At 42.7% G+C, this 22,281-nt stretch overlaps 1 protein-coding gene across 2 annotated transcripts; it reads right to left on the bottom strand.

The window, feature by feature from the left end:
* Window positions 1-6,537: 6,537 nt before the first annotated feature.
* On the bottom strand, window positions 6,538-22,281 carry LOC134301127 (cilia- and flagella-associated protein 44). 2 transcript variants are annotated; one of them, XM_062985695.1, is made up of 33 exons: window positions 22,250-22,281; window positions 21,458-21,571; window positions 21,196-21,373; window positions 20,843-21,005; window positions 20,575-20,677; window positions 20,127-20,343; window positions 19,933-20,047; window positions 19,682-19,846; window positions 19,096-19,251; window positions 18,649-18,696; window positions 18,440-18,539; window positions 18,160-18,254; window positions 17,830-18,039; window positions 17,363-17,473; window positions 16,850-17,002; window positions 16,320-16,550; window positions 15,586-15,728; window positions 15,140-15,475; window positions 14,735-14,897; window positions 14,411-14,541; window positions 14,109-14,314; window positions 13,590-13,755; window positions 13,334-13,511; window positions 12,270-12,737; window positions 11,894-12,097; window positions 11,616-11,811; window positions 11,248-11,364; window positions 10,831-10,961; window positions 9,886-10,002; window positions 9,443-9,644; window positions 9,186-9,346; window positions 8,740-8,874; window positions 6,538-8,647 (listed from the first exon to the last, which is right to left on the bottom strand). In XM_062985695.1, the coding sequence occupies exons 1-33, from the start codon at window positions 22,269-22,271 to the stop codon at window positions 8,399-8,401; spliced, it is 5,484 nt and encodes a 1,827-aa protein (XP_062841765.1). In that variant the 5' UTR covers window positions 22,272-22,281; the 3' UTR covers window positions 6,538-8,398. The 2 variants fall into 2 exon arrangements, with proteins under 2 accessions (XP_062841765.1, XP_062841766.1); XM_062985696.1 differs by having other exon boundaries at window positions 13,590-13,752.

Here is a 22,281-nt window from a genome sequence, read left to right as displayed (position 1 = left end):
CACCCGCCTTTCATATGTCCTCTCACTTTATTCTGCGCCCCCCTGTTCCTAATTTAGGCTGAGAAGCAGTCCAGGAGCGGGAGGATGAGTGTGTGAGTGCCAGCGTTTTGAGTGTGGAAGAGCCTGCTGGGCCAGATTAATACCGAGCGCCCGGAGGGGGGCTCCCCACCATTCACAACTGACTGATGTCCGTCCCGAATTGATTTATGGGAACGGCCCTTAATCAATTATGTGCAGAGAGAGAGAGAATGAAGAGGCAGAACAAGAGAACAGGGGGAGAGGAGAGGAATAGAGGAGAGGGAATTTTTGGCGGGGAGCTGCTGGAGGTTACAGTGGACGCTGTGGTGGGCTGAGCTGGCATGTCAGACTGCGTGTTGTACAACACTTTAACTGTGTTGTATTTGTGTGAGAGTGACACTTTATATACAAGAGTGAGTGATCTGTGCAGATAAACAAACCGCGTTTCCGGAAAAGTTGGGACGTTTTTGTAAAATCCAGTAAAAACAAGAATCTCTGATTAGTTCATTTATTTCAACATTTAACTGAAAAAAATACAGAAAAGATTTCCAGTGTTTTCACTGACCAACTTAATTGTAGTCTGTAAACATAAATAAATGTAGAATCTGATGCCAGCAACACTTTCAAAAAAGTTTGGACAAGGGCGTGTTTAACTCCTGAATGCTTTGGGAACTAAGGATCCTAAGTTTTCACTTTTGCCAGTAAATTTTGCCCATTGTTGCATGAAACAGACCTTCAGCAGTCCATGCTCATCAGGTCTGATTCTCCTATTCATGCTTCACCATACATTTTCACTAAGAGACAGATCTGGACTGCAGGCAGACCAGTCAAGCAAACGCACTCTGTGTTTATAAAGCCACGCTGTTGTAGTGCGTGCAAAATGAGACCTAAAGTAATCATGGACTTCCCAGAAAAAGATTTGTTTCTCTAAAATCTGATATAGGTCTCAACGTCAGTGGTACCTTCACACACCTGCAGATCGGGCATCATGGTGGCTCAATGGGTAGCACTGCACCTCACAGCACACCACTCCTGGGTTCGATTTCCAGGCGGAGCGGTCCGAGTCCTTTCTGTGCGGAGTTTGCATGTTCTCCCCGTGTCTGTGTGGGTCTCCTCCCACAGTCCAAAGACTTGCAAGTGAGTTGAATTGGAGATACAAAAATTGTCCATGACTGTGTTTGACATTAAAAACTTAAAGTGATGAATCTTGTGTAACCAGTAACTACCTGCGCTGTCATTAATGTAATATTTAAATGTTTATAATTACAAAATTGTTCTAAATAAAGATATTACATTTTATAACTATATATGAAGTTGAAGTTATACATCTATACAAATCTTATGCATAATATTAATAATAATAATAATAATAATAATAATGAGCTTACTAAAATTTATTTAAGGATATTGTGACATTCATGTAAATACGACTGGCCCAGTTAGGTGTCACATAGACTAGTCGACTAATACGTGGAGTAGTTGGTGCTGTGGGTTGCTGTCAGCTACTGTGGGATGTCAGCTCATGTTAGCACAAGGGAATATGCAGTGGGAAAAAACAGGAAGAGCGTTTAGGAAAACATTCCTCCATTTTCCGTTAGGTTTACTTCATTAGACGTGAAGCTTGTTTACAGCCTGTCGGGACCGACGCTGAAATACAGTCACGGATTTGAATACGTAATTCTCAAAACAACACGAGCCTGCTAGCGATTATGATTCACTGAACACGGCGGAAACGGGCTGGTCAGCATCACAGACTCCTCAGAGATGATGGATGTTCGTTTGAAAAAGATGTTTTATTAATGTCAGAGTTTGTTTTTCCTGTAACCAGGGAAAACAACTTCACTACTAGTCAAAAGTGAAGGTTTTGCAATCCATATTTTACATGCAATTACATAAAGTTCATGCTCGAAAACGCTCCAGTGTGGCTGAATTATCTGCACAGCGATGTATTGCAAATGCTTAAATGCAGTTGTTACTGTCAAGGGTGGCACAACCAGTTATAACATAACGTGGTTGGAGTTTGCATGTTCTCTCCATGTATGTGTGGGTTTCCTCCGGGAACTCCGGTTTCCTCCCACAGTACAAAGACGTGCAAGTGAGATGATTTGGAGATACAAAATTGTCCATGACGGTGTTTGATATTAAACTTATGACCTGATGAGTCTTGTGTAATGAGCAACTACCGTTTCTGTCATGAACGTAACCAAAGTGTGTAAAAGTCTCTTCATGACCCATCCATGAGATAAAGGCCGCTCTCTACACACTCTTGTGATCTGGGAGTGATACTTCAGTGACGGTGTTGTGCGGTGGGGTGTAGAGTTAAACGCCGCCGCGTTAGCCGTGAGTGATATGATACGACCGCGGCGCTTTTAGCTTTAGGACGAGGCGCTTCACAAAGCTCTTGTCAAGCCGTCTCTATTGTGTGCGCTATGATGTAGTTATGCTGTGTGTGTGAGACAGAGAGTATGGAGTGTTTTAAAAAGCTCTTGTCATGCCGGCTCTATTGTGTGCTCGACGTGGCGGGGGGTGCGAGTGTGTGTCAGTATGTGCGCCTGCGGGAGGGGTCACGCTGTGCGCTCATTTCTTCAGCCTGTCAGAACTCGATCCCAGATTCAGCCGGAACTAATCAACTCCAATAGGCCTACCCACAATGCCCTGCACCGGGCTGTAGGCTGGAATGTGGGAACAGAAGGGCGAGAGAACTCCCCCCATGACACACACACACACACACACACACACACACACTCACTCTGCAGGTCTAAACCTCTTGTGCTCGCCCGCACCACATACAACGCTCCCACTGTTTCATGCTGCCATAATAATAAACACTTGCAATAATATTTTCGTAGCAAGTAACAGCCTGTCTCAGATCAGAGCACCTCACAGCTGCACAGTCACTCACTCCATCGCCCTCAAACACATCTGCACCAAAAACACACACGTACAAACTATATCTGTATATTTCTTTTACATTATACACTTCCAAACGTCCAGACATCTCATTCCAAAAGCATGTACATTAACATGAAGTCCCTCATTCTCTACTCTAATACCCTTCACTTTTCTGAAAGGACTTTGTTTTGGAACATGACTGCAGGGATTTACTAAGGCACTGATGTTACGCAATAAGGCCGAGCCTGAAGGTACAGTAATGTTTCTGGGAAGCACTGGACCCACTGTTACCTTGATCACGATAAATTAATAATCTTGGTAAGAGTGGGTCAGGTGTTACCCAGGAGTTTGGCATGTTCCTTTTGTACAGGTACTCCAGATTCCTCTTATTTAAAAAATGCTTAATTGTCTGTATGATGACCTGTAATGGGTTGGCAATCTGTCCAGGACCTGAACTGTTTCCCAGCCCTAAACCCAGTGTTTCTATGTTATGCTCTGGACCCACTGCAACCCTTGTTAGAATAAAATATTTACTGGAGATAAATAACACACACAAACTCAATACATTTACACCATTCAGCTGATGCTTTTATCCAAAGTGACTTACAGTACTGTGACAGTATCTTGTCTAAGCAATTGAGGGCTTTGCTCAAGGGCCCAACAGTGGCAGCCTGGCAGTGGTAAGGCTTCAACCAGTGACCTTAACCACTAGGCTACAACTAAGAACTCCTACTAGAACACTTGGAACGCTCTCCTTGACCCAGACTTTGGTGTATCTTGTCTTAGCAACATGACTGCTCACCATCAACAATCATGTCGTCCATAAATCTACTTTCAAACAAGATTACTGTAGTATTTACTTCAGCCAATCAAAATACAGATTTAGTTAGTTACATCCATAACATGTGAACTATAGATCTATCTATACATTTATAAAAACAAGCTTCATCTGATGCAGCCATGATTTCCCTCTGGAATGCACGAAGATACTAAATGACGTAAATTTAGGTTCCTACTTCCGAATTCCGAGATAAGCAAATTACAGCATCCATACTTATGTGTGGTTTGGAATGCAGGATATACAACACTGTTATACGTAGAATTCAGTTATTTCACATATTCAAAATACGTAGTAAACAATAGGTGCAGCCAAGAACACCAGTCAACCGCATAAATACAACTCACCCTAGGAGTAAACTTCTATTATTTCTGCCAGTGCAAAATCTTGTTTTTGTGATATTGTGGCAAATACGTAACAACTACGAAGAAAAATCCTTTCCAGAGGTAAAAGTCAACATTAACAGCAGACTGAGCAATGCTGAACTGAGGATACAGAACCACATTTTTTCTCCTCGAGTCAGAGATGCTAAAATCAATTGTCTGGAGATGTTGTATGAAGGTGTGACATTGTTTCACAGTGTTTTGGAAATACCCTGTGAAATGCACAAGAACTGACAGCTGTCTTAAATGACCAATGTTGGATGGATGTGCACACATAGTATTTTGCATGATAAATCCTCTCAATAATAGTTTTAAACCACATTTCAAGTATCTAAGAGACTTTTTAGGTAAAACACCTCTAGTCTTTGCCTGTGGTATTTACAGACAGAAAAAAAAAACATTTAATCCCAATAATTCTTTAAAATTGTAAATTAGCAAACTGGCGCCCCCTTGTGCACCGGCGCTGCTCTGTCTTGTCTGCTACTGTTCAAATTTCAGCCTCGTTCATATAAATAACCTAGAAACATTTCCACGATTTTATTTTAATCCCTGATGAAAAAGTTATGTATGATATGATATGATATGATAAATCGTCAGAACACCGACCCTGACTCACATCTACCTCAGCTCATATACATACACACATACACGTATACACATGCAGTACTTGTTTACATCAATAATATGTGGATAATAAATCTACTTAAGAAATTTCAGTGTCTGGACAAACCAAATTAAGCTTCAATTTAAGCATCATGTGTTTATACTTGTAGATTAAGCTTGGTGTTTGTTAATGAGGCTAAAACCAAAAACTTCTACCTGAGTCAAACGTTCCTGTACTTTGGGGAGCAAGTAAACAATGACATTATAAATAATAATAATAATAATAATAAATCACAAAAATTAAAAACACTCCAAATAAGGCAGCTAAAGGAACTAAATTAATAAAGGAATTTTGATTTATAGGTTGTTATTGTTTAGGGCTAAACGCTGAATGGAAATAAATAAGGTTATCTGGCCATAAAGTCATTTGTTAATTGTCTTGTTAAAGAGTAGCTGTTTATTTATTACAGTTCAGTAACATACCCACATACAATAGTTGCATGATTATTGAGGCATTTGTCAAATATTTAACCTTTACCCCATTCACATTGCCCTGGTTCCACCAATGACATGAAATCCCCCCTCCCCTCCTTGGACCAAGTGTCCTCTTTTGTAAAAAAAAAATCCAAAAACAAAATATGGTTACCCTACTTAAATAATATCATATATTTGATTGCAGTTTGTTCATTGTTTACTGCAGAGTCAGTTCATGCAGTTGTTGTCATTTTTGGATGTATGTTAGCCGAGAACGAGACGAAAGAAATTCGAACGTCAGGCGAATGTCCAATTTAAAACTAACTAACCCACCTGTTTTCATAACCCAGCTCTATTCATAACCCACCTGTCTTCATAACCCACCTGTATTCATAGCCCGAAAACTGCAGCAAACCAGAGTTTTTGCATTTCACACCAGTAAGATGAATAGACTGCAGCACGTCTGCCTTGTTAAAAGTCTTTCCCTGATTCTGAAACAGCGTAAACAGTTCCAAATGCACATACTAACATAGAGCTACTTATCAATGCTGTGACAGAGTTTGCCTTTAATTGTTGCACTGGCTACCTGAAATTTAAGACATAAAGGCTTAAAATAGAGGTAAGATATTATTGCTGCTGTGCTGGGACACAAACATAATGACACTGAAGTTGTGTCAAAGTGTGTGGAATATTAATAACAGTCTAACCTTATCAGTGAAGTTATATCATGTCTACTCTGAAATACTGACAACAAAAGGTCAGAGTTGCCCTAAGTGCAGTTCATCAGGTCAGTGTCCACTCTTCATGAGTATTTGTTTACAATGCTCAATTGCAATCAAGTGGAGAGGGTTCCAACAGAGAGAGAGAGAGAGCAAGAGGGAGGAGGTCTGATTATATGGTCCTTCATAAAGTGGGGGCCATTTTTAAGAAAAGCTGAGCTCCCCCTCACAATGAGCTGCTTGTTGTGTTTCAATGAGTGTGTGTTTAAGTCTGTGTGAATGAACGAGGGTACACGGTGATGAGGAGCAGCATATGAGCAAAGTTTGAATGAAACAAACAAGGAGAAAGTGTTTCACAACAAGCAAAATGCTTTCATATAGTAACCACAAACTGAGGAAGTTGAATGAAACAGCTCTTATGGAGAAAAATTGTGAAAAAGTCGGTATTTTAAATGTGTATGGGATGATATTTAGCTCTTTTACTAGGCCTGCACAGTGTATCCTTGATTGAACCAGTCCTCCCAGATCCCGCTGCACCTGTAGTGTACGTATTCCATCAATAAACATTCATGTAGACGGTTTTTGCAAAACAGTTTGAGGCAAACGCCAGTTAGAGGTATTTGTAAATGAAGCTTTATTTTGTCAGGTGAAAGAATGTGTGGTTAAACATTACCAGCATAGTTGGGTGGGTCTGATCATGCATGGGTACCACAAAACTTCCCAGTATGTATTGTTACGAAACAATTCCTTATTTTAACAGACTGAGTCGGGGTGGTACAGCCCTGTAGTTCAGTGCTGGTATTTGTTTAAGGCACAGCTTGGCAATGCTATACTGGCAGCACTGGGATCATGAGCTGTTAATGTGAGACGCCACTGCAGACAGGTGTAAAAATAGACAAATTACATTGAAAATTAATTGTAAGCAAATGTGGGACTTGATCATCCTTTACACTTGTGTTGTGTTCTTTAGGATTTTTTTCCAGTCAATCAAACAAACTGAAGTGTTATTGAAGACCGTTGTTTGAACTGGTCAGGACCCACTGAGCACTGAGGGTCGACACTGTGCCAGCACTACAGGGCATCTGCACTAAGTGAAACAGAGCAGGGGCGGGACAAGACGTATAAATATCATGAATACAGAATGCTATGAAAACACAGCCAAGCCAAACGGTTTTGTAAGTTTGCGTAACCTTTAGGCGGGCCTTGGCATGGACCAGGGTTTTTCCAAACTATTTTTCAAGCAACCCAGACAACACAAAAATGCATCTAATTCTCAAGGTTAACTTTATATCCCTGTTAAAATCTGTTTATTATTATTATTATCTTTCTCTGAAAACCCTGGCACTGACCAAACCCTTATGTCTATTGTGTTCATTTTGTCTAGTCATGGTCAGTAGCCCTAGTTGTGTTCGGGTTTATTTAGTTTTGCGTGGGCTAGGCTGACCCATATTACTCTTGCTGGATTAAGGTTAGCATTAGTTTTAGGTCTAGTCGCCTCATTGCTTAGTTTCATAGAACACAGCACATAGAAATACCCATAAAGCTGGTAGTACAACACCGAGTGCGTCTGTTAAAGAGAAGCTGCCTATTGACTCTTGAATAGCCGAATTAAAGGCCAGCACATGGGAATGGGCTCTTGGCTCCTGGCAGGGGGCCACATTTAGAGCCAGTGGGATGGGGTTAATCCCCTATTCAGCCGATCCTCCACTCAACAGGGCGAGTTTCCCTGGTGACCCGAACTCACCAATTTGTGTCGTAATTCGGAGGCATTTTATAAAAGCACACAGTTGATTTGTTTATGTTTAATATTTAGCGCTTGTGATTGACTGGCGGCTCTTTGTGCAGGCTGAGTAAACTCAAGGGCTCTCACTTAGAACCATAGATCTCCCTCATCTTCAGAGGGAAAATCAATAAGTGAGACGGGTCTCTGTAAAGCAGGGTTTTTCAAAATGCATATTATCAATCAATTTTATTTAATTAGAATATTAATCTATCAATAACATCAATAACAATCTTCACTATTTGTGATGCAATATGTACGTGTGTGTATTTTAGTAAACATATAGTTTGTTAAAGTTAGTGATATTTCCTATGTGTCCAGACTTTAGGGACACCCTGTGCAATCTGGTCCCTCTGTGGTTTGTAACGTAAAGCCTCCACAAAAGGGCGTCCGCATACAAGTTTATTATTATATTATTAATATTTTTCTCTCTGTGCGACCCATTTTCAGCTTTTGAAAAACCCTGCTGTAAAGGACACCACATTTAACTAACAACAATAAGAGGAGAGAATAATAAAAGTCAATGCTGATCCAGGAATGTGCTGTAGTTAAAGACGTCACGCTCACTAAAGTAATTGTAGGAATGCATGTATAATTATTCAAGGGAATCGTGGGTGTATTTGTCTTGGAACTGGGATTTGTGTTCCAAACTGAAATGTAAACAGTTGTGTGAGACGTGAGGCGATGTAATCTACTCTACAACGTGAGTGTTGCGTCTATGGCCCAAGCTATAGTGGGTGTGTGTATGCCTGTGGGGTGCGTGCGTTGGCTTGGGTGGCAGGCAGGGCTCGCCTGGTGGCTCCACGTGACCGCCTTTGCGAGACAGTTTGCCGATCTCCTGCCGATGAGACTCGATTTTCACGGCCTGGTTGTGAACGAGCTGTTGCAGCCTTCGGTGTTCGTCTTTATCAGTCTGCTGTCGACCAGGGAACTGAGAGACCTGACACACACACACACACACACACACATACACACTTTAAATTAAATGACACACGATTTCACATCTGTGCTTTGCTCGCACACATTCATTACCATTTTCTTCTGCCTGGTGTTGAGCTTTTCCTCCAGCAGCTTCTGCTCGGTTAGCAGGCTGTTGATGACGAGCAGCCGCTCCGTTTGCTCTCTGGTCACTTTGGTCACCTCCAGCTTGGCAGCAGCCACCCTCTCCTAAACCACACACACACACACACACACTCACATCTTTAATAGCAACCAAGAACGACGTTCCCCCGGCCCTAAACAGCACATTTATTCTTGAATGATAGTACTATTGTGAACTGGTTATATTTATTTACATTTCATTGGAGTTAGATTGAATTACTCAACACCAAATGATCAACACCTGTCTTATTATGAGCAACAACCAATGGAATGCATGTCTTTACTGACACTTGCACCATTTACAGTAAGTATGCACAAATGAATAAGTGTGTCATCAGTAGGGCTCCAATATGCACCCATGTGCTTTAAGTGTGTACCTGCCAGACCCTCAGCTCCCGAGCGTGCTCGTTCTCCCGTACTTGACCCTCATGCCTCATCTCCTCCAGAGTCCTACTGCCGCTCAGAGTCTGCAGTGACTCAAGATCCACCAGCTTCCCGAACTTCATCACCATCAGCTGTTTACAGCGTTCGTCCAACTCTGTACCCAGGCACGACACACAACACAGACACAACTTCATCAAGAGCTACTGACACAGCACCACTCACACACTGAAATGGGATAAGCGAGTCGGACCCTGAATCCTGGCCTCCATGTTGGTGAGGTCATTGCTGAGCTGGACGTGCTGTTGGCGTGATTGTTTGTACAGCTCCCTCTGCTCGTTCTTCTCCTGCTGCAGCTCCTTAATGCGCTCGCCCAGGCGGTTTAGGGACGCCATGTTTAGGACCAGTGCTGCACCCATCTTAGCTGGCACCAAGCCGTTATTCAAATACTCGATCTAGTCAAAGAGAAATATAAGAAGGGCCTAGGATCAGTATACAAGGTACCAGACCCTAATTCCATCCAGAGAGTTGTGAAGAAAGTAGGATCTAGTAATAATCAGCAAGAAGCTTGTTAAAGAGAAACAGACTAAAAGCTTATATACATTATAAAAAATAATATAGCTACCACACACACACACACCCACACACACACACACCTACCCACACACACACACACACACGCACACACCCACACACCTGATGAAGTCTGAGTGGGACCACCACATCCAGCTCATTGAGTTTCTGCTGCTTCTCTCTGTTGAAGAGCTCCAGGTCGCTCTCTGCTGCTTTAAGACTGCACTGCACAATCTTTTCCTAAAGGAGGAAAACACACACACACACACACACACACACACACACACACAGACACACACGAATATAATGTAATTGTATGTACATTTTTACAAAATAATCACGACTTTCACAGCATTATGTTGCACATTAATATGTTTGTAGTTTAAAATGTAACTTAATTCCTTAAAGGTGTAAAGGTGTATATATATATATATATATATATATATATATATATATATATATATATATATATATATATATATATATATAATGTTCAAATGTGTGTATATAAATATCTCTCGGAGGAAACCCACACAGACACGGGGAGAACACACACAGAAAGGACCCAGATTGCCCCACCTGGGGATCAAACCCAGGACCTTCTTGCTGTGAGGCGACAGTGCTACCCACCGTGCCCCCCTGTTTGTAGTATAAACTGTAACTTAATTCCTTAAAGGTATATATATATATATAGACATAGACACAACATAGGTATATATATATATATATATATATATATATATAGACACAACATAATAATCACAACTTTCACAGCATTATGTTGCACATTAATATGTTCAGTTCTTTTTCTACTTTAAATTGCTATTGTGTAGTGATATTTTTTGTCAGTTCTGTATCTGTGTAAAAGTGGCTGAGCAGTCACAAAACCATTTCACTGCCAGTTGTACTGTGTATGTCTGTGTATGTGACAAATAAACCTTGATTTGATTGATTTGATGAAATCTTTTGATTGTGTGTTTGAGGCAGGGTGCAGCTGATCATGCACTGAGATTCACAGCACTACTCTACAGTAGATACAGCAAACGAGATGAGGACGAGTTCTCTCACTTTCTTGGCTAATGAGTCGCACTCTTTCTTCAGGTTGTCTGCGCTCTTCTTCTCCTCCACCAGCAGCTCCTCCACATCGAGACGATACTCTCTCAACCTCACAGTGTTCTCGAACAGCTCTGGATCACAGTCTTACACACACACACACACCTCCGCCTCAGACAAGTGATCCATAATATTATATTATATTATATTATATACATAATGCTTAAATCGATCATGTACAAAGTTGTGATGCTAAAGTTGTTTTTAATATGACAAAGTAACACCGCCGCCAGTTCCTGGTCTGAACACAAGCTGGCATAAACAATTGGCTTCATTACAGTGAAAAAAGCAAAGGTTTCAAAATACACACCAGCAGCTTATCAGTAGAAAAAGGACTATGAGACTATGTGCTCCAAATATGGTCCAACTTACTAGGTGGACACACGGTATCATCAAAAGCTCCGGCACCATTATCTGATTCTTCATCGTCCTCATCGTCCTCCCAGTCTGACTCCTCATCTGAGTCTGAGGCACTGTTTTCTGCTTCCACTGTTACAAGACAAAGAAACAAAGATTAGAGGGCGGGAGGAGGAGTAATCGGTCGTGTCTGAGAGACTGAGAGACGCATATAGTCCGGATTTAGCTCCATCTGATTTCCACCTTTTTGGACGCTCAGAGAAGTTTTAAGAGGGAGAAGATTTTCATGTGATGATGATGTGAAAGCAGCGCTGCATCAGTGGCTACACGCTCAACCCAAAACATTCATGCATTCACAAAACCCCCCAATAAACCCCCCTCACCGTCAGCTTCGGGCGATTCTTTCTTTTTCACTCGTTTGATCTTCTTTTTAAAAACTCTAGTGAGAAAATCTGCAAACTTGTTGTTTTCCCCGAGTGAAGCCTGGAAGGTGGCGCCTAGAGCTTTCTCTCTCTCATCCAGTTGAGATATTTCTCTCCTCTTCATCTCCAACTGCTGCTTACACTCCTCCAGCTTCAACTACACACACACACACACACACACATAAATACAGCTGATCTGGATTAGTGAAACTGATAGAACACACGACCCGCCGTCTCACTTTGAGCTCTCTCTCTTCCTGCTGGTGAGTGTTGAGTCTCTCCATCAGACTGTTCTCTCTCTTCTCAAACTCCTTCAGCAGCAAGAGCTCCTCAAACAGGGTGACGTGCTTGAGGTCAGCCAGCTTCATGTGGACGTCCAGGACCTGCTTGTCATGGCGCAGGATATGCAGCTCGGCATCGAAACGCCACACAGACTCCTCCATCTCCATCAGACAGACAGAGAGAGAGAGAGAGATGCAAACGTAAGAGAAAGAGACAGAAAGACTAAGAGATTAGAACCCGGGAGCTTAGAATCTCGGCGCTGGTGTGCTAGTGGATTATCCCACTGCGCCACCTAGTCGCCCTTTAGATTAATCATTCTGTTTCTACACACACCTGCTTCAGCAGTGAGTCCTGCAGGTGGAGGTTACGAATCTCCTCCACCTCTTTAATCTCCTGCTCCAGCTCACTCAGCGGCTCCGGTGTGTGTGTTCCGTTCTCCGAACTGTCACCGCAGGGTGCACGTTCCTCCTCATCACGTTTATCCTCCTCGCTCTCCTGCTGCACCAGCCTCAGCAGGTCCGGCGCCTCCTCGTGTTCGTCATACTGACCGGCGGGCATCATTTTGGCCCGGATGGCGGCGTAACGCTGTAGGGTGGGGGGGTCGTACCGTAACTTTTTCTCAGGCGTCTCCTCAGGGGCCAGGGTGGGCACGGTCGGCAAGGGGCGACGCTTTTCCGGGGGTAGACGCTCCTGAAGGGTCACCAGCTGCCGCATGTGAGAGTGAAGCTGGGTGATGAGGGCCGACTTGGAGTCACGCAGGGCGAGCACACGTGCGTTCATGTGACTTTTCTTCTGGTAGATCTGCAACAGTGTGAGCAGAAGAACACAACCACACAATAAAACCATCAAGATAAAAAGGTACAGCGCTGAGATCAAAGGGTTACATGAGATTTAGGGGACGTGTTCGTCACAAACTGTTCTTTTTTGGTCAAGATTTAAGGGTTTAGAATGTTTCATAATGTTATTGAATTATGGCGTGGCCTCCTAATTCTTCATTAGTGACTTCTCTGTGCCCATATAAACAGGGCAAGTGTAACCACACTAGTTACACAAAGCCACAAACAGTACAATGAAAACATTAAACATTTTCAACATTTCCATTCACATCATTTTACATTGACCTTATTTACAGTTTATACATTATATAAACATTGGGTCTGTCCAAAAACCTAGTGAGCCGCCTTGCTGCCTACTTCCTACCTAGGCAGCCTAAGTAGAGAGGATTCTAACGTCTCCCTCCGTGTACTGAATCTAAGAATCTAAAGAATTTAGACATGCCGTTTTCTCGGGAGCGCATGTAGTATGACGTGAAATGCATTTATGTAGAGAGATCACTAGGTTTTCGGACAGACCCATGGACTAATGAAGGACACATAAGCGCTTCGGTGCGTGCTAACCTGCTCTTCTAGCTGAACTAGCTGAGCCGTCTTCTTTTCCACGTTGCTCCTCAGATGCTCCGGCACGGTGAAGTCCTTCGCGGTCTTTAATTTAAAGTCACCGACGTTCTCCCGGGCCAGCTGGATGGCACGCACGTCCTCCTGGTCCTCACAGTCCTCGCTGGGTTTGGCAGCATAGCTGAGAGTGGAGAGAGTCTGATTGGTCTCTAGACAAGAATAGAGATAGTCTCCAGACTATGTAAGGGTAAGGACTCACAGTTCGGCCCACTCTCTCTTCCTCTTCTCTATTTTGGCTCGAGCTTTCTCTGCTTTCTCAGCTGCCTTTCGGAGTTTCTCTGCCTGCCTGCTGGCTAGTTTGCCGCCCTTCGCATGTGCCAACCGAGGCTGCAAGACTGCTGGTGATGGCAAAACCCCCTGTCCTGCTGAAAACACACACACACACACACAGCACACAATATGAGCTTACATGTCAAAGCACATTCAGTCCTAACTGGAGTCAGACCTTGACTTCCACGTGGGCCTTAAGTGTATTTTAAACAGTTCAGAAGCCGAATAACTAGCTTGTACTTCTTGTACATTAAAATATGAAGACGAATGTGACAAAAAAGGGGGGTAGAGGGGCTGCGCACACGTTGGAAGGGGCATGAAGCAGGCGAATGTACCCCCCTCGGAATCCCCAGCAGGGGAAGACTAATTGGCTGCAATAAATCGTGAGAAAAAGCATAAATAAAATGTTTAAAAAAGTACACTTTCTTCTTGTAGCAGGATATCTGACCTGTCCTGACATCAGTAAGAGGATCCTTCGGTTCTTTAAAGAGTGACGGCTCCTGAACACCACTGCCGGACTCCTGTGCTGCTTGACTCTGATCCTTCAGTTGATGGAACTTACTGGACAGAGCCAGAAGTCTGTAGGTGGAAACTTTATGATCGCTTTCAATAGCGACCACCATCACTGTATCACACACGACTGCATCCCGAAACCTACATACAACATAAAAATAGGGATGATGGGGTCCTCATGGGCTTTAAAATTTTCTATTTTATTTCAATTAAGTGGGAAAAATAAATGTAAAGCACCTCGCCTGAAGCTTACGGAGACCAATACGGTGTTTCTCTTCCTCCCAGGCCAATTCTTTCCTCACCTCTTCTACTTTCTCAGCGGTCATTCTTTCTGCATCCTCTCGGAACCGATGGTCCAACTCCAACTCCTAACCACACACACACACTTCTTTATGATAGATCACAGCTTTCAGTTCCATTCACACATAACCCCCAAGTGTTTGGGAATATTTTGTGACTTAATGACTGGAACACATGCTTCTTTGTACAAAAATACATTGTTAAGTTTTTTATCTTATTTTATTTAAAATATTGGATGTCGATGTTGTAAACTGCATGTACCGTGCGCTGCAGGCGAACATGTTCTGGCAGACTCTCGTTTTCCTGCAGCACCACTTGGAAACGACTTCGCAGTTCAGCAAGCGTCTTCCGCCGCTCCTGCTTGCGTACCTCAGCCTCCCGAAGCATCCGGTCCGATTCCAGCTTCTGCTTAGCCGTCTCTATACTGCACACACAAACACACACATATACACACACATACAAAACTAAATACCTGGAGAATACCCCTAATGGACATGGAAATAAGAACTATTGACAAAATGCACACATGAATTGGTAAATACTCCCATACCTACGCAATGGAACATGGGATGGAGTGTGTGACTGCAAATAATGCAGGACCTCAAGCATTCTATATCTATATCATTTTAAAAAGTAATAATTTTACATATCATCATCCACACTGACCTGTATGCAGCAGGGTCCTCTATATCCCGGGCTGCTGGCTCCGTGTCGAGCTCGTAACGTGGCGAGGGCACTTTGGCGCGTATCGTCCGCAGTGCCTCCTCCATCTCCTCCCGCTCCAGTAGCTTAAATGAAAAGATGTTACCGTCTGCCCCGGCGCTAAGCACATAGCTGGCATCGTGGCTGACGCGGAGGTGCTGGACGTGCCCACGCTGGTTATCGTGGGCACCGAGTGCGCAGTAGTCCTGCATTGTGCCCGGGTGAGGGTCTTCTGATTCCAAAGGATACACCTGGATACTGCCGTCCTGCATGCCACACAGCATCAGCTTCCTTGCTGAGCTGATACAGGACAAGAACAGAAAAAATATGTACACAGGACACACACACATATGTGTACAAATATATGCATTGAGTATTAATATGTATGTGTGTGTGTGTGTGTGTGTTACCTGAAGTAAACTGTGATTACAGGGTTGTGATCTGTGTGCTGAACAGGGATGTAGGCGAAAGGCTCGTCTCTCCTTTCTGAAGGGACCGAGATCTCTGCCTCCGAAAACTTACAGTGGTACAGATAACCCGAATCATATCCTCCCTGATACACAGAGAGAAGGAGAGCGTGAGAAAAGAGACGGAAGGATAAAGTAAAAGCAGAAAGAAAGGAAAAAGTAAGTAAGGAAAGAGAACGAGACAGAAAGAGAAAGTAAGAGAGGAGAGAGAATGAGACAGAAAGAGAAAGTGAGAGAGGAGAGAGAATGAGACAGAAAGAGAAAGTGAGAGAGGAGAGAATGAGACAGAAAGAGAAAGTGAGAGAGGAGAGAGAATGAGAAAGAAAGAGAACGTGAGAGAGGAGAGAGAACGAGACAGAAAGAGAAAGTGAGAGAGGAGAGAGAATGAGACAGAAAGTGAGAGAGGAGAGAAGAAGACAGAAAGAGAAAGTAACTAAGAAGAGAAAATGAGAGAAATAGAGATTGAGAGAGGAAAAAGAGACATGCTGGTGCTGGAAAGGACCTTCCCCAAACTGTGCCACAAAGTTAGAAGCAAAATATTTACTTCATATTATTGAACATGTAGTAATTCATGCGTTTGTAAAACCAGAACTAAATAATAGGGGTGTCCACATACTTTTGGTGCACAGTGTAAATCATTGTTGAGGTGAAGTGTGTGTGTGTGTGTGTGTGTGTACCACAGAGAGCCAGAAGGCTCCAGGCTGACTGGAGTAAAAGGCGTAGTGTAGAGGACTGGGAGGATCCGGGATGAAGATGGGTGGCAGCTTCTCCTCCTCCTCCTCCTCTTCCTCCTGCAGTTCTTCCTCCGTGGGCTCTCGCTCCTGCTCTCTTATCTTCTGCAGCCTGGCTTCTCGCTCCTGCTTCTTCTTCTCCTTTACTGCCTGCCTGCGTCTGATTTCTGCATCCCTCTGTACGACACACACACACACACACACACACACACACATCAAAAACTATAGAGGAGCTTTACCAAACACCCAGTACCACCCAAATGCATTGATTTTTAATCATTACTATTTTTCTACAGCAGTCTATGGTGATGGGGAGCATAAGTCTTATAGTTCTAGTCAAACTAGCCCTATTTATATGGTACACGTTGCTGTGTCTATATTGTACATGTATGTACATTGGTTCTGTTTCTGTCTGTAATGCTAGCAGGCCAAACTGAATTACAGTCAGAAGAAATGAAACGCATCCACTTTCTGACCTTAATGCGTGATTTGATGCTGTAGAAGCAGAAGTGTCTGATGGGAAGGTTTTGGAGCTGGTAGGTGCTGCCTGCATTCACACCAGTCGGGTCAGGAGCCAGAACCTCCACCACATGGCCTGTCTGACACGTCACCAACACACTGTGTCTTTCCTGTAAACACACACACACACACTAATTCCTGACCACTCATTACAAAAAACGAGTTCATTATAGAATCAAATGCATAAATGTGCAACATCTCTAAAAATTGCTCTAAAAGTGGGACGTGTCGTTAGAAAAAACAATTACAATAAAAAGGAAATGAGGATTAGGACAAAAGCAGGACAACGTTTGGCAAAATGATTAATGAATTAAGTAAAAGCTGATCATTTTTCTATACTGACTTCTATATAACACTGTAGCTTGTCAATAATTATATACATTTATTTACTGCTGCTACAGAAAAACGTTATTAATACACAGTATTAGCATTTAAAATCCATAGATCATGACTGAAAGCTTCTCACTCACTTGTGATGGAGGGGCCCACTGGAGACCCTGCACTGGCCCTGGTACTGTTACGAATCCGATGGGCTCATACCTGTCCCCGACTGCGAAGAAGAACACGGTGCAGTCCACACTCTGTCCAGATAGAACATGCACATAAAGTCAAAAGTTGAAGTTACAACTTTTAAGAGTCTTAGCATTTCTGCAACTGTTCTGATTCTGTGAATGATTGACTGGAACACACACGTCTTTATAAATTAAATCTAGGTTTTTTAAGCATACACAGAAACAAAACTAAAAGATTAAAAACAAGCAAATAATATTATAAATCTTGTGGTGCGTATAGGCATGTAACGAAACTTGCTCACTTGAAAGTGGACACAAATGTACAGTTCTAATTATTCAGTAACAGTAAAAATCACTAAAATCCCAAAACCTTTTAATTCAACTACAGAATTCATGATTCACATAAGCATAAAAACAGCTCATACCCCAGTAGCCAAAATCTGTCCATTGGGATCATAGGAGATGGCTTTGACAGGTGCATTGTGGGGTTTGAAGGCCTGTTTGAGTCTGAGCTCAGCGTCTTCAGCACGACCGCGCCCAGCCACCAGACGCAAACTTTTAGGATTATAAAGCTCTAACAGACGCACCACGCCGTCCTCAAAACCCACCGCCAGGAGACCCTCACCTTTATCCACCTACAGAGAGTAAGTACAGCAGACAGAGACACAATCTGACATTCCATACAGAAACTCCAGATAAATAGTATCAAGAGATTTTCTAGGGTTTTGGGACTTCTGCCACACAAGTGCCCGTACCACACAAGGCGCCCAGGTGAGGCAGGTTCCACCTTGTTTGTAGCAGCTGACTGTGAGCTCTTTCTTGGAGAGGAAGTCAAAAATCCTGACAGAACCTGAAGACAGAGTGAATGTAGGTGCAGCAGGATCAACTTTGCATGTTCTCATTTACAGGTCTGTAATTCAAGACTATTCAATAGTTTATATATTGACGTTTCACAACTTTAAAGCAGCTCCTCTGGCCCATATTTGCTATAATTTTACGTGGTCTTTGTTACAATATAGGTGCGATAGCTCTTACAGTCCAGTGAGGTAGTGGCCATCAGGTGACTGCTCCCAGACACGTCCATTCCCTCGATGGCACCGGCATGGAAGGAGAACAGACACTCAGGATCCTGAGTCTGTACAGACACACAAACACACACATTCAATACGGTACGACTGCAGTCAACATACGGTACTTAGAACGCTTAGCCACTTGGTTGGGACAGGAGGGCTTGTGGAACTCACAATATTAGAGAACGACAGGTCCAGTTTCCAGATTCCTCCATTAGAATCCTACATAATTACACACAGAACGTCAGACATGTTATTTACTTGCAGTAACATTGATTAGAATATGGGCTCAGTAGTGCCAACATGATAGCTGCCAAATGCCATTTGCCATTAAACTGTGGTTTACAAGGTGACCTCAAGGTAACATAAAGCCTCCACAAGTTTTTTTTTTTGATGTGCCTGTTAAAATTTGTTTATTTAATTATTATTATTTTTCTCTGTGACCCATTTTTTGGCTTTTCCCTTATATGTACATGAGTTAACAGAGGTCTGTGTTTGGTATATTCCTGGGGACAGACGATGCAGGAATTGCAGCAATAAGCCAAAACCATTCATACTGGTAATGAGTTCTTGTACTGTATGTACCCAATGGCAATCAAGAGCATTTAAATGTATGCTTACCTGTGCATACCAGATGGTAGAGTCGGGGATGGAGCTCCTGACCATGGAGGAGAGGCTCACGTTGCGGCTGATTATCAGCTCATTCATTGGCTCGAGCTCAAACAGGCCGCTGTCATCTACACAATCTGCTGTATCGATGCTCTCAAAGTCCCAACACTGTAACAGTACAGAGAGGAAGAGGCGATTACAACATTAAACGTGTGTTTTCTAAACTGCTATACACAGTAGTCGAGTGTATAAGTCAACTATTCAAGCTTTATTGCTAAAACACAGTCAATTACTCCAGTTATTATTTTCCTCCTTTTCTCTTAATTTGGTCATTTTTTAGTTTTGTTTACCATAAAGGGCTGAATGGTGGCACATGCCTCATCAAATAGCTGCCAACTGCTTAATTCAGTCAGCTGGGGTTTGTACAAAAACATACAGAGGATCACACTATGCTGTGTGTATTCCTCCACCACTACATACAGTATAAGCAAGGATGTAAATTCCGTCCAGCCTTGTGTCCCTCAGACACACTTCAATGCAAGTTGTTTCCACTGAGCGCTTGACCAGACCCAACAGCAGCTTGCGCTGATTGACTTACCCTGACTGCACCATCTGCACCAACGGTCATCAGCTCTCCTTCGTCCAAAGCAAACTGCTGGATCGGTCCGGCGTGACAGGTTCGACCCTCTTTCCGGCAGATCTCAACCTTTATCAAACCCCCGTCCCACAGCAGCATGTTCCCCCACTCTGAACCCGAGACCACCTGAAATACAGAGAAAACAAGGCGCAGTAGGAATGAGAGGGTGTATCAGAAACAATATGTGGTTATTACATGTGGTTATTACACACTTTGCCATCTGGAAGTTCCACGTATCCCTCTATGTCTGTCAGGGCTGTTTTTCCAAACCTTCCCAGTATGCCTTGCAGCTTCAAGCCAGTAAAAGTGTTTTCCATTTTCCAGAACCTGTAAACCGAATTAGTTTAGAGTTTAGAGAATGTACATTTGCATCATCCATAATATTCATTAACATATCAATACTGACTTGATGTGGCCAGAGCCGGAGGAGGTGAGCTGTCCCGGGTTATCAGGAGAGAAGGTGACCCGGTACACATCCTGAGAAAAAGCTTTATAGCGCAGCATCACCTGCTCCTGTTTCCAGTCCCACAGGGTCAGCATGTAATCCGGGGCACTGCCAACGCTCGCCAGGAGTGTGCCCTCACGGTTAAAATCCACACAGCTGTATGCATGACCTGTGCCTCCTTTATAATAAATATGACTATATTAGGAGTCTGAAGTCATGTTTACTTACAGTGACATAAAAATGTAACTTTTTGATTATCCTAAATATGTTCTTTTCTATGCTGCTGACTGATTAATAACATAAATGTTAATAAAAACATAAAGAACTGTCTCTTCTGGGCTGTGTGACCAGACATACAGAACAATAATAATACATTTCCAATAGAATATAAATACTAATGAGACTTTACCCCTGAGGATGCGGTAGGGCCTTAGTGATGGGTATTCATAAATGATTATGCTGGGCTGCTCGCCTTTCTCTGCCACTGCAAAATATCTCCTACTGGGATGAGGCTTTAAAAGCAGACACAGAGAGAAATAAATAAACCAGCACCAGTCGTTTTTAATACAAAAAAACAAAGTCAACATATGGGTGATCATGTTACTGCATTTTATGTTACTTATCTTACTCCATATTACACTATAAGTGCTTATTATTTCAGGCCTATCGTTGAGTACCATAATGGTGCCGATGCCAACTCCACTGCAGCTACGGATGTAGCGCTGCTCTTTAGTGTGGATGTCCAGGAGGACTAGCACATTTCCAGCCGCGAACGTCAGCGTACGTTCGTCCAGTAGCTGCAGGTTGGCCCGTCTCCTGCAGTCATATCCGAATGAATGCCTGGCTTCTGGTCAAGGATTATTTCTCATGGTTATTAATTGCTAGTTTAGCAAAGTGATTGTTAAAAACAACAAAATCAGTTTTCGAGTTTCATTATGGGCCACTTTTAATATGTAATCTACACACTGTGGATGAAGTTACAGCAAATTTGACATCAATAAAGTGGATCAGAATTGTTGATGAAGGATACGAGAGCTGCAGTAGATTCTGTGGGATATTGGAACCTGGTGTAGTGAATGCTCTGGAGCAGAGCTCCTCATACTCATAATACAGATCTTCCGGGATTCTGTTCTTCTGATTTTCCTCTTCTTCCCCTCCTTTGGTACTTTCATTTGTATCAACAGCTTCTGATGATGTGTACTCCAAAACTAACAAATAAAAACAACTGTGGGTCAAATCCTTCATGACATGAAATAAAGAAAATTAGAAAAATAACTAGAATAAAAACTGACCTTTACTGTTAGTTTCTTGGGGCTCCACATGCTCGTCCACAGCCTCATTCTTAGGGTTTGGATCTGCTGGTTCATCTATTTTATCAGGAGAATCCAGATATTCTGTTTCGTTACCTAAATTAAAGAATAAAGAAGTAAAGAATAGGGCCCAACAGCAGCAACCAGGTAGTGGTGGGGTTTGAACCAGCAACCTTCTGATTATTAGTCCAGTACTTTAACCATTAGTCTATGACTTGCTATTTTCCAGTACTGGTTTTTACTGGTTTAAGCTATTGCATTATCCATTATTTACTTGTCCAGACTGACATCTAGTCCAAGCAAAGGTTCTTTAAAAGCACCTTATTTAAAGTTGTTCAGGCGGCACGGTGGCTAAATGGAAGAAGGTCCTGAATTCGATCCCCAAATGGGGCGGTCCGGGGCCTTTATGTGTGGAGTTTGCATGTTCTCCCCGTGTCTGCGTGGGTTTCCTCCGGGTGCTCCGGTTTCCTCCCACAGTCCAAAGACCTGCAAGTGAGGTGAATTGGAGACACTAAATTGTCCATGACTGTGTTTGATATAATCTTGTGTAATGAGTAACTACCGTTCCTGTCATGAATGTGACCAAAGTGTAAAACATGACGTTAAAATCCTAATAAACAAAAAAATTTTAAATTGTTCAATTAATGTAGCACCTAAATTTTAGCGGCAAATAATGCATATTTTACTCAAATGTAAATTAAAGTAAACTAAGAACATTTATAGAAACTTTGATCACAGAAACGAGATTTAAAACACTTTTACAAACGATTCTACCTCGTAAGGATTCCTCTGTCATTTCTTCTAAA

This window comes from Trichomycterus rosablanca, chromosome 23, assembly GCF_030014385.1.
Source record: "Trichomycterus rosablanca isolate fTriRos1 chromosome 23, fTriRos1.hap1, whole genome shotgun sequence".
Taxonomy (NCBI): Eukaryota; Metazoa; Chordata; class Actinopteri; order Siluriformes; family Trichomycteridae; genus Trichomycterus; species Trichomycterus rosablanca.
Note: the sequence above shows the minus strand (reverse complement) of the source record. Positions and strands in the feature narration are given on the sequence as shown.

Coding starts and splice junctions, on each gene's coding strand:
- LOC134301127 (XM_062985695.1), bottom strand. CDS start 22,271: ATGACAGAGGAATCCTTACGAG. Junction 16,551..16,849: donor GCATCAAATCACGCATTAAG/GTCAGAAAGTGG, acceptor TGTGTCGTACAG/AGGGATGCAGAAATCAGACG. Junction 14,542..14,734: donor ATGTTCGCCTGCAGCGCACG/GTACATGCAGTT, acceptor GTGTGTGGTTAG/GAGTTGGAGTTGGACCATCG.